General features: G+C 41.4%; 1 protein-coding gene across 2 annotated transcripts in view; it reads right to left on the bottom strand.

Annotated features, from left to right (window-relative positions):
* TOX (thymocyte selection associated high mobility group box) overlaps window positions 1-16,489 on the bottom strand; it is a 253,276-nt gene that overhangs the window by 40,969 nt on the left and 195,818 nt on the right. For both annotated transcript variants that reach the window (XM_075828315.1, XM_075828316.1), the window contains one exon: window positions 6,699-6,929. In XM_075828315.1, coding sequence (XP_075684430.1) covers window positions 6,699-6,929 — 231 coding nt within the window. The remainder of the gene's footprint in view (window positions 1-6,698; window positions 6,930-16,489) is intronic.

The following is a 16,489-nucleotide window of genomic DNA, read 5'->3' as shown; positions in this document are numbered from 1 at the left end:
AGCTCCATCTAGTGACCAAAAATGGGTAGTATTATAAATTAGAATTAATTTATAATATTTCCTGACTATTTCCTGACTCGTGAAAAAAATAAAAAAAAATTGAACAATGTTTAATCACCCACACACAAAATGTTTAATTTTTTTAAAAAAAACATGTTTTTCTGGCAACACATTCCCTTTAAGGCTCAGAGCCCATTTTTCAAATCTGACATATTTCACTTTATGTGGTAATAACGTGGGAATGCTTAAACCTACCCAAGCGATTCTGAGATTGTTTTCTCGTGACACATTGGGCTTCATGTTCAAGGTAAAATTTGGTCGATATATTCAGTGTTTATTGGTGAAAAATTGCAAAATTTAGAGAAAATTTTGAAAAAATTGCATTTTTCAGAATTTAAATGCATCTGCTTGTAAAACAGACGGTTACACCACCCACAATAGTCACTAGTTCACATTTCCCATATGTCTACTTTAGATTGGCATCGTTTTTTGAACATTCTTTTATTTTTCTTGGACGTTACAAGGCTTAGAACATAAACAGCAATTTCTCATATTTTTAAGAAAATGTCAAAAGCCTTTTTTTAAGGTACCTGTTCAGTTCTGAAGTGGCTTTGAGGGGCCTATGTATTAGAAACCCTGATAAAACACCCCATTTTAAAAACTAGACCCCTCAAAGTATTCAAAACAGCATTTAGAAAGTTTTTTAACCCTTCAGGCATTTCACAGGAATTAAAGCAAAGTGGAGGTGAACTTTGCAAATTTCATTTTTCTTGCGGAATTTCAATTTTATTCATTTTTTTTTCTGTAACACAGAAGGTTTTACCAGAGAAACACTACTAAATATGTATTGTCCAGATTCTGAAGTTTTTAGAAATGTCCCACATGTGGCCCTACTGGGCTCGTGGACTAAAACACAAGCCCTAGAAGCAAAGAAGTACCTAGTGCATTTTGAGTCCTCTTTTTTATTAGAATATATTTTAGGCAGCATGCCAGGTTTGAAGAGGTGTTGAGGTGCCAAAACAGTAGGAATCCCCCAATAGTGACCCCATTTTGGAAACTACACCCCTCAAGGAATTCATTTATGGTTGTTGTTACCATTTTGACCGCACAGTTTTTTCACAGCACGTATTTGAATTGGGCTGTGAAATGAAAAAAATGTCATTTTTTCCAATAAAATGTCATTTGTGATCAAAATTTCTTATTTTCACAGGGAACAAAATACCCCATTTGGTTGCCCAATTTGTCCTTAGTGTGGCAATACCCCATTTGTGGTGATAAACTGCCGTTTGGGCCCATGGGAGGGCTCAGAAGGAAAGGAGCGCTATATGTTTGTTGGAGTCCAGATTTTGCTGGATTGGTTTTCGGGTGCCATGTCGCATTTGCAGAGAATCAGGGGTATCAAAGCAATGGAAACCCACCAAAAGTGACCCCATTTTGGAAACTACACCCCTCAAGGAATTCATTTATGGTTGTTAGCATTTTGAGTACACAGTTTTTTCACAGCACCTATTTCAATTGGGCTGTGACATAAAAAAATTTTTTTCCAATAAGATGTAATTTTTTATCAAAATTTCATATTTTCACAGGGAACAAAATGCTCAATTTTGTTGCCCAATTTCTCCTGAGTGCAGCAATACCCCATTTGTGGCAATAAACTGCCGTTTGGGCCCATGGGAGGCCTCAGAAGGGAAGGAGCGCTGTGTGTTCTTTGGAGTCCAGATTTTGCTGGATTGGTTTTCGGCTGCCATGTCGCATTTTCAGAGCCCCAGAGGTATCAAAGCAATGGAAACCCACCAGAAGTGACCCCATTTTGGAAACTACACCCCTCAAGGAATTCATTTATGGGTAATGTGACCATTTAGACCCCATAGTTTCTTCACAGAACTTATTTGAATTGGGCTGGGAATTAAAGAAAAATATATTTTTTCCAATAATATGTAATTTTAGCTCAAAAATTCTTATTTTCACAAGAAATAAAATACTCCATTTTGTTGCCCAATTTGTCCTGAGTGCGGCAATACCCCATTTGTGGTGATAAACTGCCGTTTGGGCCCATGGGAGGGCTCAGAAGGAAAGGAGCGCTGTGTGTTCTTTGGAGTCCAGATTTTGCTGGATTGGTTTTCGGGTGCCATGTCGCATTTGCAGAGCCCCAGAGCTATCAAAGCAATAGAAACCAATCACAAATGACCCCATTTTGGAAACTACACCCCTCAAGGAATTCATTTATGGGTGTTGTGACTATTTTGACCCCATAGTTTTTTCACAGAACTAATTTGAATTGGGCTGGGAATGAAAACAAAATTATTTTTTCCAAATAATATGTAGTTTTGGCTGAAAATTTCTTATTTTCACAAGAAACAAAATACCCCATTCTGTTGCGCAATTTGTTCTGAGGGCCGCAATACCCCATTTGTTGTGATAAACTGCCATTTGGGCCCATGGGAGGGCTCAGAAGGAAAGGACCACCATTTGGCCTACTGGGGATTTTCTAGTGCAAAGTCATGTATGCAGAAGCACCTGAGGTACCAGTACAGTTGAAACCCGCAAGAAGTGACCCCGTTTTAAATACTACACCCTTAAGGCATTCATCTAGAGGTGTAGTGAGCATTTTGACAGGAGACCTACACCCCATAAACTGTAATGTGGGTTCTCCCGGGTATGGCAATACCCTACACGTGGCTGTTATCAGCTGCCTGGGCACACAGCAGGGCTCAGAGGGGAAAGACGAGGGGGGATAAGCTGTGCGGAGGGCATCAGGGTAAGTAAAATTGGGGTAAATTATAAACCAAGGGATGTATGATAAATTTTAAAACACTCTTTCATACAGAGCTCTGGTTATTCGGGACACGTGTCACATTGATATATTGTGTCATCCCTTATCACCCTCTTATAGCAGACTTTGCACCTCTTTTGACTTTTTCCCTTCTTGCCAGTTTGGGGAACTTCCCCTGGAAAGTGTTGCCGCCCTGGTACAATGCGTGTGGCCCCGCTTCCAGAAGTACTGGGTGCCCCCCTTTCTTGGTCCCTAAAGATTAGGTTCTTGATAATCACCTCTTGAAATTCCAGGAAAGTTCCCGTCTGGCCTGCACATCGACGTAGCACGTACGCATTGTACAAAGCCATCTGTATGATGTGCACGGCCAGCTTCTTATACCACACCGCATAGCGCTGTAGGGCTTCAGGGCTTGATCTTACAAGTCCACCCCTCCCATGTACCTATTGTAGTCCAGGATGCAGTCTGGTTTGGGGGTGGCCTTTCCTTCATATATCCTAAACCTGTAGGTATACCCTGATGCACTCTCGCAGCTTATACATCTTCACGCCATACCTTGCCCTCTTACCCGGCAGGTACTCGCGGAATTGAACCCTCCCTTTAAAATGTACCAGGGACTCATCAATAGAAATACACTTCTCGGGGTGTATGCTGGGGAAAACCGGGCACTGGAACGGTCTAATAGGGGTCTCCGTTTATACAAACGGTCAAAACTGGGGTCATCTCGGGGTGGGCACGGCTCATTATCAGTATAATGTAAGAAGCGAAGTATTGCCTCATTTATTTATTTTTTTAGGTTCCAGTTCAGTTCTGAAGTTGCTTTGAGGGGCCCATATATTAGAAACCCCTATGAAATACCCCATTTTAGAAACTAGACCCCTCAAAGTATTCGCAACAGCATTTAGAAAGTTTATGAACCCTTTAGGTGTTTCACAGAAATTTAGAGCAAAGTAGAGGTGAAATTTACATTTTATTTTTTTTGTCAGAAAATCCTCTTTATACCATTTTTTTTATAACACAAAAGCATTTATCAGTGAAACGCAAATTAATACGTATTGCCCAGATTCTGCAGTTTTGAGAAATATCCCACATGTGGCCCTCGGGCGGTAATGGACTGAAGCACCGGCCTCCGAAGCAAAGTCGCACCTAGTGGATTTTGAGGCCTCTTTTTTATTAGGCACCATGTCCGGTTTGAAGAGGTCTTGTGGTGCCAAAACATTGGGAACCCCCCAAAAGTGACCCCAATTTGGAAACTAGACCCCTTGAGGAATCCATTGTAGTTTTCTTGGGGTGCATGCGGCTTTTTGATCAGTTTTTATTCTATTTTTAGGTGGCGTGGTGACTAAAAAACAGCAATTCTACTATTGTTTTCTTATTCTTTTTTTTTTACAGCGTTCACCGTGCGCTATAAATAAAATATTCACTTTATTCTGCGGGGCGATACGATTACGGCGATACCATATTTTTATAGTTTTTTTTTATGTCTTATGGCGTTTGCACAATAAAATACGTTTTGTAAACAACCATTCACTTTTTGTGTTACCTTATTCTAAGAGCCATAACGTTTTTATTTTTCAATCAATAAAGCCGTGCGAGGACTTATTTTTTGCGTAACGAACTGTAGTTTCAATCAGTACCATTTTTCGGTGCATGCGACTTTTTGATCTCTTTTTATTCCATTTTTTGGGAGGTGAAGTGACCAAAGAATTGTGATTGTGGTACGGTTTATTATTATTTTATTTTACGGCGTTCATCGTGCGGGATAAATAATGAAATAATTTTGTAGTTCAGGCCGTTACGGACGCGGCGATACCAATTATGTATAGTTTATTTGTTTGTTTATATATTTTTATTAATAATAAAGGACTGATAAGGGAAAAAGGGGGATTTTTACTTTTATTACTTTTAAATCTTTTATTTTCTTATTTTTACACATCTTTTTGTAACTTTTTTTTAACTTTATTACTTTGTCCCACTAGGGGACATGAGGGCAGGGGGCTCTGATCGCTATTCTAATACACTGCACTACATGCGTAGTGCAGTGTATTAGAACTGTCAGCTACTCATTGACAGCAAGCCTAGTGGGTCCTGACGTTGTCAGGACCCACTAGGCTTCCGTCTATGGCATAGCCGGACGCCATTGTTTGGTGTCCGGTTGCCATAGTCACCATCGCCGGCCGCTATCGCGTAGCAGGCCGGCGATGGCAGCTTAACCCCTAAAAAGCCGCGATCTCTATAGAACGCGGCTTTTAAGGGGTTAATCAGCGGGGACACAGCGATCGGTCCCCGCTGTAGGAGCTGTGACAGCTGCTGAACAAGACAGCAGCGTCACAGCTCCTGTGTGTGTCAGGAGGACGGCCGAAACGGCCGTTACTCCCGTGACGTACTATTACGTCATGGAGCGCGAACGATACAGCTGCCATGACGTAATAGTACGTCAAGGAGCGGGAAGAGGTTAAGCCCCATCTCCCCTGTTTAGCCATAGAGCTACATGGTAAAATTATGTCTGCCTGCAAGGAGGTTACTGAATACTAACTTATATAGCTCCCATAAACTCAATAATAAAGCGTCAGTAAGCTCCCCCTAGTGGCAACTCCAGGCAGAGAGAATTTTATCATTCAACTCTTTAGCTGTGTGGATCTATAAAAATATGGGGCTCAAACGTTCATTTACTGTAAAATTATTCCGCAGAGTTATTAATTAAAACATACAAAATAGGTACAATTTGAGTTTAATTTAAACCTACTCTAGGGAGTATAACTAATGTTATGTATGGTTGGATTAAGTTAGCTTGAACTGACTATAGTTTTTTTGTGTTTAGATTGACTTTCTTCCTGATCTGTCTAAAGTTCCTAATCTCAATTGGTAAGGATTCATTCACATCTGCGTCAGGGTTCCATTCATGGGTTCCGTCACACCTTTCCGTCACGGGAACCCATGAACGGAAACCAAACGGAAAACATAGCTTTCGATTTGCATTACCATTGATTTCAATGGTAATGCTTCTGTTGCTAATGGTTTCTGTTTGGTTTTCATTCATGGGTTCCCTTGACGGAAAGGTCTGATGGAACCCATGAATGGAACCATGACGCAGATGTGAACGAAGCCTAAGACTTACGCTGCTATGAACGTATCAGTGTGTTGTGTCTTCTAGTTAAAATACTATTATTATTAGTTTAAATAATTATATCGTAATTCAAACCTGGAAAGTAAAAAATGTGCACTGCTATTTGATGTACCTATTAAGGTACTAAGGCCCATTAGTATTTAAAAAGAAAGATTTTTTTTGGGCTTTGATTCTCCAAAGTGCGAGACATTACATTTGGTATCACTAGTTTATCACTTACAGCAGTTTCTTTGATTTCCTATAAAGCAAGTAAATGTGCAGAATACGTGGAATCTTTCTAATGATGACTCTGTGAGATGCAGTAACTGAATGAGTCTTTTAAAGTAATCTTAATAACAGCCTTACATGGCCTATTGATGTAACTGTAATTCCTTATAACACAACAGGCATTTCTTTTTTAAGCACAGAAAGGACGTTGGACATGTGGCTGCAGGATATTTCGGAGGTTGTCTATGTGCCCATGCTCTGTGGGAATACAGTCTCTCACACAGTATGTGGACTCTTACAAACAGAGTGGTAAGGAGGATTATGAGTAGCATATTTTTGGATGTTGAGCATTTCAATTCATCTTTATAATAGAAAGAATTACGAGATGGCAACTGATGGAGCACAAAAGCTTTTCAAAGAACTGAAATTCTAGGAGGCTAAAAATACAATAGCTCTTATAACTGTGATGGAAGAAAACTCTAATTTTCTAAAACTGAATATAAGAGTGACTATACATTTTAAATCTCCTTTTAGACATTAAAACGTCAAATTTTCTTTCACTGGTTGAAATGTATTTTACAAAATAGTTACCTGTTTCTGCTCCTCTCCAAGTCCATCCCACATTGAGGCTACTATTTTGGATACTTCTCCAAAGGTAGCATTGGGATTTTGGCCCTTGATGGCTGCTTGTGTGTCCCGAAAGAAGAGTGCATAGGCAGACACTGGCTTCTGGGGCTCATTTGGGTCCTTCTTTTTCTTCTTTTTTGGTGTTTTTGGCTTCTTTCCCACGTCTGGGGCTGGCCGTTTCTCAGCACTATTGATCTGTAATCAAATTAAAAAATGTATCTTTTACCAAAGATTATTGGTACAAAAAGAACCAGAGAAAAAACGATTGTATATATCAGGGATGTAATCCAGAGGGCCCATAGCAAAGTCGAGGATGAGTTTGTAGACAGAAAACTGGACTTGAGTTATGCAAACAGCAGCATACCGACATATCATATAGCAAATCTATAGCAGATAAGAGAACCCCTATAAAAGTCCTAGATAGCTACACCTTAAAAAAAAGAAACCAACTGTTTGCACTTGAGTCAGGCCCCCAGCCTTCGGGCCCTAGAGTAGCTACTATGATTACGCCCATGTATATTTATTTATATGACACTATATAAAATCACAATTGCTTCCGAACATTTATTTTAGAAGATCACAACCCATTCTATTCCGCTTGTTGTATATAATGTAAACCTGTGTTGCTGCTAATGCTAATGTTTGCAATAGCTCTTCTGACATGTCTGTTTTAATACTTGTATTCATTATGAAATAACAATTCTGGAGCTGTGTGTTGTGCCATTCCTCTGTAATTCTACCTGGAAGTGTAAATAAATAATAAATTGACAACTGGGAATCAATTTTCCTTGTCAAAAGAATGTGTCCCTACACTGTCAGCACTGATTGGATAGTGTATAGGTACACACCCCATTGACAATGGGAATGGTAACACCCATTTTTCAATATATCCACACATTTCCAGGAAGAATAACAGCCTATTGAAAACAACTAGGTGACCTGAATTGATGTGATTTGCCTTACATAAGCCAAAACTAGGATATTGGATATCTCTAACAATGGCTAATATTAAAGATGTTGGTTGTTAAAAATATCCTTAACGGCAGGTGAGCCTGTGCTCTTATTATGTGCAGTGTACCTGTGGAGAAATGTGTCCTTATCTTACATGCCCATAACTTCCAATTTGGTTTTGTGCCACCTAAAATATTTCTAATATAATCCCCAAAAATAGTGGTTTAATAACGTTAGTGGACTATTGGAGATTAAAGAGGTTTTACCATAATCAATATTTACCACCTATCCACAGGATAGGTGATAAATATCTGATTGGTGGGGGTCCAACCGCTGGGACCCCAGTGATCACAAGAGTGGGCTTACCTTACCGTTCCTGTGAGCCCCATAACAATGGAGCGGTACTGCACATGCACGGCCACCACTCTCTTCATTTTTATAGGACTGCCGAATACAGAGTTAGGTGATAAATAATTATTATGGTAAAATCTTTAAGAAAGACAGGAGACTCATCTTCTGTTCTCTGATTGGTTGAGCTGCCGCGCGCGTTCATGTGGAGACACACCTGGCAGCATGGGAATGAAGGGCATTGCATTGGGCACAGTTCCCTTAGTACATGTCACAACCAGGAAGTAAATTTGAAGAAAGAGCAGGAGAAGATATCACACATATTGGTACAGCTGGATCACGGGTTGGAATTTAGGCCAGGAATAAGCGATGTCGAGAATATAGGTATCATTGGATTTATTTTTCAATGCTCTATTCAGATGCATACAAAATTAATTTTGGGGGATGTTATTATAGCACTATTTAAAGATCAACTAAAACAAGAGGATAAACCTTTCTAATGTTGTTTTATATTTAAGTTGTGTCTCTAATGCAGATTCCTGTCTCAATACTTCTTATATATGCTATTAGGATTGATGTATATATATTCAGTATGCTTCACTATGATGGATATGCAATATATTTATGAAAGATAAATTGCTATATAGCCCAGCACAGTCACTTCAGATGTATTTACCTGGCATTATTTATGATATTGCCTGGGTCATAATTTATGTCATTCTGTTCTATTTTGTTATGATAGAATTGCTTCATAACTGGACTGTAAACATTATAAATATTTAATATTTGCCGTCCAACTCAAAATAACTACTTATAGTGCCTTCAAATAGATTAATAATGTATCGAGATAAAATAATCCTGACTTTTTAGCCTCACATATAGACATTTTAGTCCAGGCTTGAAGACAATTGTTCACCTTACTCAATAGAAGCTGCCGGCTGTCATTATTGTTGACAATGTGAGTCATTTTGTGGCAAACATGGGATGATATCAGGACATATGACAAATAAACCTGCAAATATGGCAGCATGCACTGCCAACAAATGAGTTTAGTTGCTGATTAACCTCAATAGATCTGTCTGATCTTCACCTATACAAAGGTAAACCGAATGAGAAAGCTGTGAATCAAGGACAATGGGGGTGGACGAGCACATACAAAGTTGGAGGCACTTCTCATGGCAACCCTCCAGATTCCAAACCTCATATCTATAATGCAGGTAACAATATATGACCCCATTGTGTTACCAAGGACAAAACACTGGCTGAAGGACAGAAAGCAGTGTTGTTATAAATGTAACATGGGTAATCTCCATAAATGTTATGGGTAATCCCCATAACTGGATCATAAATGCTAGTGGACAAGTCTAAATGGGGAAATATTGTTGGCCACAAAATGTTTGATGAGTATATAGCTGTATATCCTGTTGTGATTCTTCCCTCAGATGCCCACAATTTGTTTAAAACACTGATCACATTCTTATGTTTTGGCCAGTTTGCACTTATTTGGGATATATCTACTTTTTATGTATCCCTACTCCTTATTAAAAAAAAATTAAATAAAAGTTTTTTTTATAAATTCACATTCTGATATTGGAATGCTAAGGCCTCATGCACACGAGCGTAATGATTTTTACTGTCTGCAAATACAGATCCGTAGTTATTTATAGTCATCCACAACTCATCTACAGCATATACAGCACGCTGCCCGCAAATACGGTCCGTAGTGCATCCGTAGTTCATCGGATCTGCAAAAAAACCCAGAGAGCAATCTTGGGTAATCCCCTGGGGTCGCATAGCAGCGCTTCCGTAGTTACGGACGGCTACACATCCGTAGCCGTCTGTAATTACGGAAGCGCCCATAGACTTCTATAGGGAGTCCGTGCCGTAATTATGGACAAGAATAGGACATGTTTTATATTTTATGGATCATTTATACAGAGTGGACACCCATCCATAAAAATACGGACAGGTGTCCATAGCCCATGGAAATGAATGGGTCCGCAATTTCATCCGTAATTACTGATCCGTAATTATGGATGAAAACTACAGTCATGTGCATGAGGCCTTTCCATTACTGTGCTGGTTACTAAAAAAAAAAAGATCACCTTTGAGATTACGATGGAAGTAATAGATATCAATTTCAATCTGACTTCTTTGGATAATTTATATACAAAGTTTACCGCTAGACGTGGTAGTCATAAGTGAAATGGCATTTAAAAGCTTAGTATGTATATGAACCCTTAAAAGGTTATTCCCATCACCAAAACTGATGGCATATCGCTAGGATATCCCATAATTTTCTGATCTCTGGGATTTGACCTTTGGGACCCATACTGATCCTGAGAATGAAGGAGTCGCAGCGCTGAGTTAGCGATATGCCATCACTTTCTATGCTGGGAATAACCCTTTAAGAGGCTACATTGACAATGAGCTTTGGGACAGTTTCAAACAGCCAAATCCAGTCACATTTTAGAGTTTATATTAGGGCCACACCTGGACCCCACATGGTTCTACTGAACAGAACTTAGATCACCATAGGGTTCTCCATAGAATGCTATAGATAAACATAGGGTACTATGAGGGAATTCATGTGTTGCGGCCTTAATGCTGAAGCTAAAATGACGGCATATTACAGTTATGTGAAACCAGACTTCTGTGGCTACGAGATTCAATAAGTTTTTATTTGAAATAAGAAAAACATTACAAAATACAACAACATGTTCTGTTATATAGTGTAATGAAGTATTTCAGAAGGAATAATAAACGACACGTCATAGAATATCCAAGTTAAATGGCTTTATTCTATGACTCTGAAAGCACATGTGTGCACTGCAGTATGAAATCTAATAATATACAAGGTGTCGAGTTGAAGAAATACCCAGATTATTTAGCGGAAGCTAAATTATTTAAAGAGCCGTTAAATATAAATTATTAAATACCTAAAATGACCTAAATACCAGACTTACTTCCATTTTGAACTTTTCTGTATATAATGTTGCTGTATTACTATATTACATTAAGGAAATATACTAAAAACGAAATTATAAAACACTAGTAAAAATGAGGCGATGAATAATTCCAATGTATTACTATTTGGTAAAATTAAAATTGTAGTCTAAAGTTTTTTTTTTTTTTTAAGCTTTAACCATTACATGTAAAGCAACATCTGCATTAAAATAAGTTAAGCTTTCCCAGAGATATATTTTACATGTGATAGCAATTTGAGAGCAATTATATTAAAACAACTTATTTATATGGAAATAGTGAGTCTATTTTCAAGTACAAAAAAAGTATTTCCATTGAGTATATTATGCCTGAAGAAAAATGTATTATGCAGTCACCGGGTATCATTCATGGTAACATATGTGTCTTTTTGTTTACTTTTTGTCTGTGGTAATATAAGACTAGTGCGAGTAGTTTTGTACTATGTGTAATAATGAATATGTTATTCTGAAAACAATATTATGCCAGAATAATGCCAAAAGTTCTGTAATAGTTTGCAGATGTTATAATAAAGAATAAGTCTAAATATAAACATGTGTATCTATCATTCTACAGAGCACTTTTGTACTACACCATCATTACTTCTGCCCGTATATGTATTTCTTCTTTCCAAAGGATTGCAAACTTTTTGAAGTTGTTCAAGTATAAATGGAAAAGGAAGAGCAAACTGTGTTACCTCACACTGATATGTGACCTTGTTGGAATTAGCTGCCTCAAAATAAACAAGAAATTGCTATATTATTGATATATAACTAGTGAGGAAATTAGGGGGGGGATCAAATTTAAAGGGGGTCTCTGGTTGTATGTAAATAATGGGCAATCACTGTATAATAAGAGCTCTGGAACTTACTGATGTATGTGCTTTAGTGACTCACCATTTCAAGACCGCTATTTGCTGTCAATAAATGAAGGAATTGTTTGCATAGAGGCTGAAAGACACTGCTTATGCTGATAATCTGCTACAGTTCTTGGTAAATTAAGTATATTAGAAAAGTTGAATAACTATTCATTATATATTCTTACGGTGTAAATGTTAAAACGTGTACAAAAATAGATTATAATTACTATTATTGCATTCCATCACAGCCACCAATTGTCCACGTTCTTTGGGCTCTTAGGCTCTCAGAAGCCTATTCATAACTGGACAGTGTTTGGCTAGTCTATATGTCCAGTATACTATTTACATGGCTTCGGTTAGTCTTATAGTGTAGGCCCAGTTACGAGAACAGCCACGTCTCCTGTCAGAAGTTTAAAAGGGACGGTGAGAGACTCAGTAGGGGAGTGAATGACAGCTTCCCTTATAGATGAGTCCTCTTGACAATGATTACTGAGTTGAGAGGTTGATAGAAGGGCATAGTTAACATATGCTCATTAACATACCAGCCACACTGTCTTTTGAACTTCCACTCTCCCAAACAGCTGAAGAGCATCCCAGAAAAAAAAGTTTGTTTTGTATCTTGATAACGTTGTTGTAACGTCCGTGGTCGCTGACCACAAACTTCTTCCATCAAGTCGACGCCTTTCTCTCCAGAGATGTTTGCACATACGGCCATCCTGCTCCACAGTGACCACCAGGGTGCGCTCACAAGCACAGTCCAGACTTAAGAATCCAGAGTGCAAACATGTTGGAGATTGAGCTAATTGCTCCTAGAGCACCCTGGGCTATGAGAAGGTCCCAGCCCCATCCTCCCACGCCTGAGTGTTGTTGTTGTATTCCAAGTTTGAATTGCAAATGGTCCCCTAGTGTTGCCTGCTCCCAGTGTTCCCTGTTCCTGTATCCTGTAACCTGTATACCTAGTGCCATGCTGAGCTGTAGCCGTGCTGTATACCACGCCTGTCCTGCTTCTCCACGCCTGACGTCTGCCTGCTGCCTAGTTCCTGCCAAGCCTGCCTTGCTACTGTCCAAGCTGCCACAGGTACCCTATATGAACTATAGACTCTGGCCTGCGCCCTGTTGGCCAGCTGCCAAGGCGGTACGGTCTAGTGGGTCCACAAACCCTACATGACAGTACGCTCAGGCTATGGACCCCGCTGGTCGATCCCAGACCATGACGACGTCACAAGAGATGCGGGCGGATATGCTAGACCTCTGGTCTCGTCAGGACCAACTCCTCCAGGCCTTGAACATTCTCGCATGTCAGCAGGAGGCACGAGCTGCCGTTCTTCCTACTGCACTTCCTGGCAGTGTTCATCCTCAGACTACACCTCCTGGCAGTGTTGACCTGCGTTTTTCTTTGCCACTTCCTAGTCTGGTCCCTACTTTGCAGCAACCCCTGCTGTCCTCAGATGTCGATCCTCCTAAGGAGTCTGTGATGTTGGACCAGTGTAAGCTATCCACCCAGGAGAGACAACGCAGATGCACTTCGGGACTCTCTATATTGCGGCCTCGGAGGCCATCTTGTGAGTCTGTGTCCTCAAAAATCCCAAAGCCTAGGGTTGCTAGGAGAGACAACTTCTGGACTTCTGTCTAAATTGTCCATACCAGTGACTATAGTGTCCGGCGAGAGAACGCATCAGGTCTCTGCGTATCTGGACTCTGGATCCGCTGCTAATTTCATCCGTAGAGACCTGGTGGATCTTCTTCAATTACCCACCACCCTCCTGGAGAGGTCATTGACGGTTGCATCAGTGAATGGACTACTTCTGCCAGACCCAGTTATAGCTGTGACCAAGCCGCTGATGCTCCAAGTGGGAGCTCTTCACTCCGAACTCCTGTCGTTCTATGTCCTATCCAAAGCTGTTAACCCCGTGCTGCTGGGCCTGCCTTGGCTCCGACTACATGCCCCAGTCCTGGACTAGAATTCTGGTGAGGTTCTCCAGTGGGGCCCTGAGTGTCAAAGCCGATGCCTGTGCAGATTCGTTTGGCTCAGCCTTCGCTGCCTCGGTCATTGGCAGGATTGCCGGGTCATTATGCTGCATTTTCGGACGTCTTCATGCGTATGACTGTCCTATCGAGCTGATTCCTGGTGCATCCCTTCCCCGTGGTAGGGTATATCCTCTCTCCTTGCTAGTGACTCTGTCCATGTCCGCCCATGTGAAAGAGAACTTGGAGAGGGGCTTCATACGGAAGTCTTCCTCCCCAGCAGGAGCCTGGTTCTTCTTCGTCAAAAAGAAGGATGGTTCTCTTCATCCTTGTATTGACTGCTGAGATCTCAACCAGATCACGGGTTAAAAATAAATATCCGTTGCCACTGATCTCAGAACTGTTTGATCGTATACGTGGTGCCAAGATTTTTTCCAAACTAGACCTGCTTGGGGCTTACAACCTAATCCAGATTCGCCAGGGTGATGAATGGAAAACTGCATTTAACACCTGTGATGGACACTATGAATATCTAGTAATGCCCTTCGAGCTGTGTAATGCTCCCGCGGTCTTCCAAGAGTTTGTTAATGACATTTTCTGTGACCTCCTCTATGTTTGTGTAGTAGTCTACCTTGATGATTGTAAAAGGGCTGGTATGATGGTGGTTTTCACTTGCTTGTGTTTCCCACCATTGCTACTTCCTTTATATTCAGAGTCACTAGGGTTGTGTGGGGGGGAGATAATGTGCTCATTACCTGGCGAAGGGTGGGAGAGGGCAAGCAGTATGAACTTCCTGCTTCCTGGATTTGTTCACTGCTTATGGCTTCCACCCCCAGGATGTCTCATTACCTGGTGTGGGGGGGGGGGGCAGCTTGTGTGAATGCATTGGATGTGTCTAATGTCTTCTCCCCCTCCCCCCAGACGGCAGAGATACACACCTAACTAATATCTGACATAAAAAACACTTCCCTTTACAATGATATCTTGATTTTTTCGACAGATCCTATGACGCATCAGAGACATGTCCGTCAAGTTTTGCTGCGGTTAAGGGAGAATCGTCTGTACGCTAAGTTGGAAAAGTGCGTGTTTGAAAAAGATACTCTACCCTTCCTGGGCTATATATCGTTTCGAATCAAGGTCTCGAGATGGATCCTGAAAAGGTAAAGTCCATCCTGGAATGGCTGCGCTCTCAAGGCTTGAGGGCCATACAGCGCTTTCTGGGATTCGACAATTTTTACAGACAGTTTATTCCAAACTTCTCCTCACTATCTTCTCCTATCTCTAACCTCACTAAGAAGGGCATGAACGCCAAGGTCTGGACTCCTGAGGTAGAGTCCGCATTCAACAGCCTGAAGAGTGCCTTCACGTCAGCCTCTATCATCCATCATCCAGATGTCTCTCTACAGTTCTCATTGGAGGTGGACGCATCCTCTGTCGGTGCTGGCACACTCTTGTTCCATAGAGGCTCCAAGCGCAAGTCAATGGTATGTGGATATTTTTCTAAGCTCTTCTCTTCCTCACAATGCAACTACTCGATTGGGGATCGGGAGTTACTGGCCATCAAATTGGCTCTGGAGGAGTGGAGACATCTACTAGAGGGCGCAGCTCATCCCATCCTGATTTTTACAGACCATAGAAACCTAACCTATCTTCAGACGGCCCAACGGCTGAAACCTCGTCAGGCCAGGTGGTCACTGTTCTTTACTAGGTTCCAGTTTGAGCTCCATTATCGCCCGGCCGACAAGAATGTGAGGGCCGATGCCTTGTCCAGGTCTTTCAAGACAGAAGACACCATGGAGATTCCACAAAACATCATTGATCCATCTTGCATTGTCTCTGTCAACCCCCTGCAAGTTGGGGACATTCCTCCAGGGATGATTCCTCCGCTGGGGACACTCCTCTAGACTGGCAGGTCACGTGGGGACCCATAAGACTCGGGACCTGATTGCTCGTCATTTCTGGTGGCCCACGCTGCCCAAGGACATTATGGACTTTGTTTCTTCCTGTTCAGTATGTGCAGCCAACAAGGTCTCTCCCTCCAGACCTGCTGGTCTGCTCCAGTCATTGCCTGTGCCCAATACCCCCTGGCAGCATATAGCTATGGACTTTATTATGGACCTGCCTCTCTCTGCCGGATGCAGTACTGTCTGGGTGGTGGTGGATCGATTTTCAAAGATGGCCCACTTCGTTCCTCTGACTGGTCTTCCTTCTGCTCCTCTGCTGGCCAAGCTGTTCATCCAACACATCTTCTGCCTGCATGGCTTGCCGCAGCATATTATGTCTGATCGGGGGGGGGGGGGAGGGGTTCAGTTCACCTCGAAGTTCTGGAGAGCCCTCTGCAGACTCCTAGGTATAAAGTTGGACTTTTCCTCGGCCTACCATCCTCAGTCCAATGGTCAGATCGAGAGGATCAATCAAATCTTGGAGAACTACTTACGCCACTTCATCCCCATGATGACTGGGTGCAGTTGCTTCCGTGGGCTGAGTTCTCTTACAACAATCATACCAGCAAATCCACACAGAAGACACCGTTCCTTATTGTCCATGGCCAGCACCCATGAATTCCTCTCCCGATCCCTGTTACGTCCGAGGTGCCAGCTGCTGACACGGCTTTTGGGGACTTTCTGCAGATCTGTAATCAGACTCGATC

Source organism: Rhinoderma darwinii, chromosome 5, assembly GCF_050947455.1.
Source record: "Rhinoderma darwinii isolate aRhiDar2 chromosome 5, aRhiDar2.hap1, whole genome shotgun sequence".
NCBI lineage: Eukaryota > Metazoa > Chordata > Amphibia > Anura > Rhinodermatidae > Rhinoderma > Rhinoderma darwinii.
Note: the sequence above shows the minus strand (reverse complement) of the source record. Positions and strands in the feature narration are given on the sequence as shown.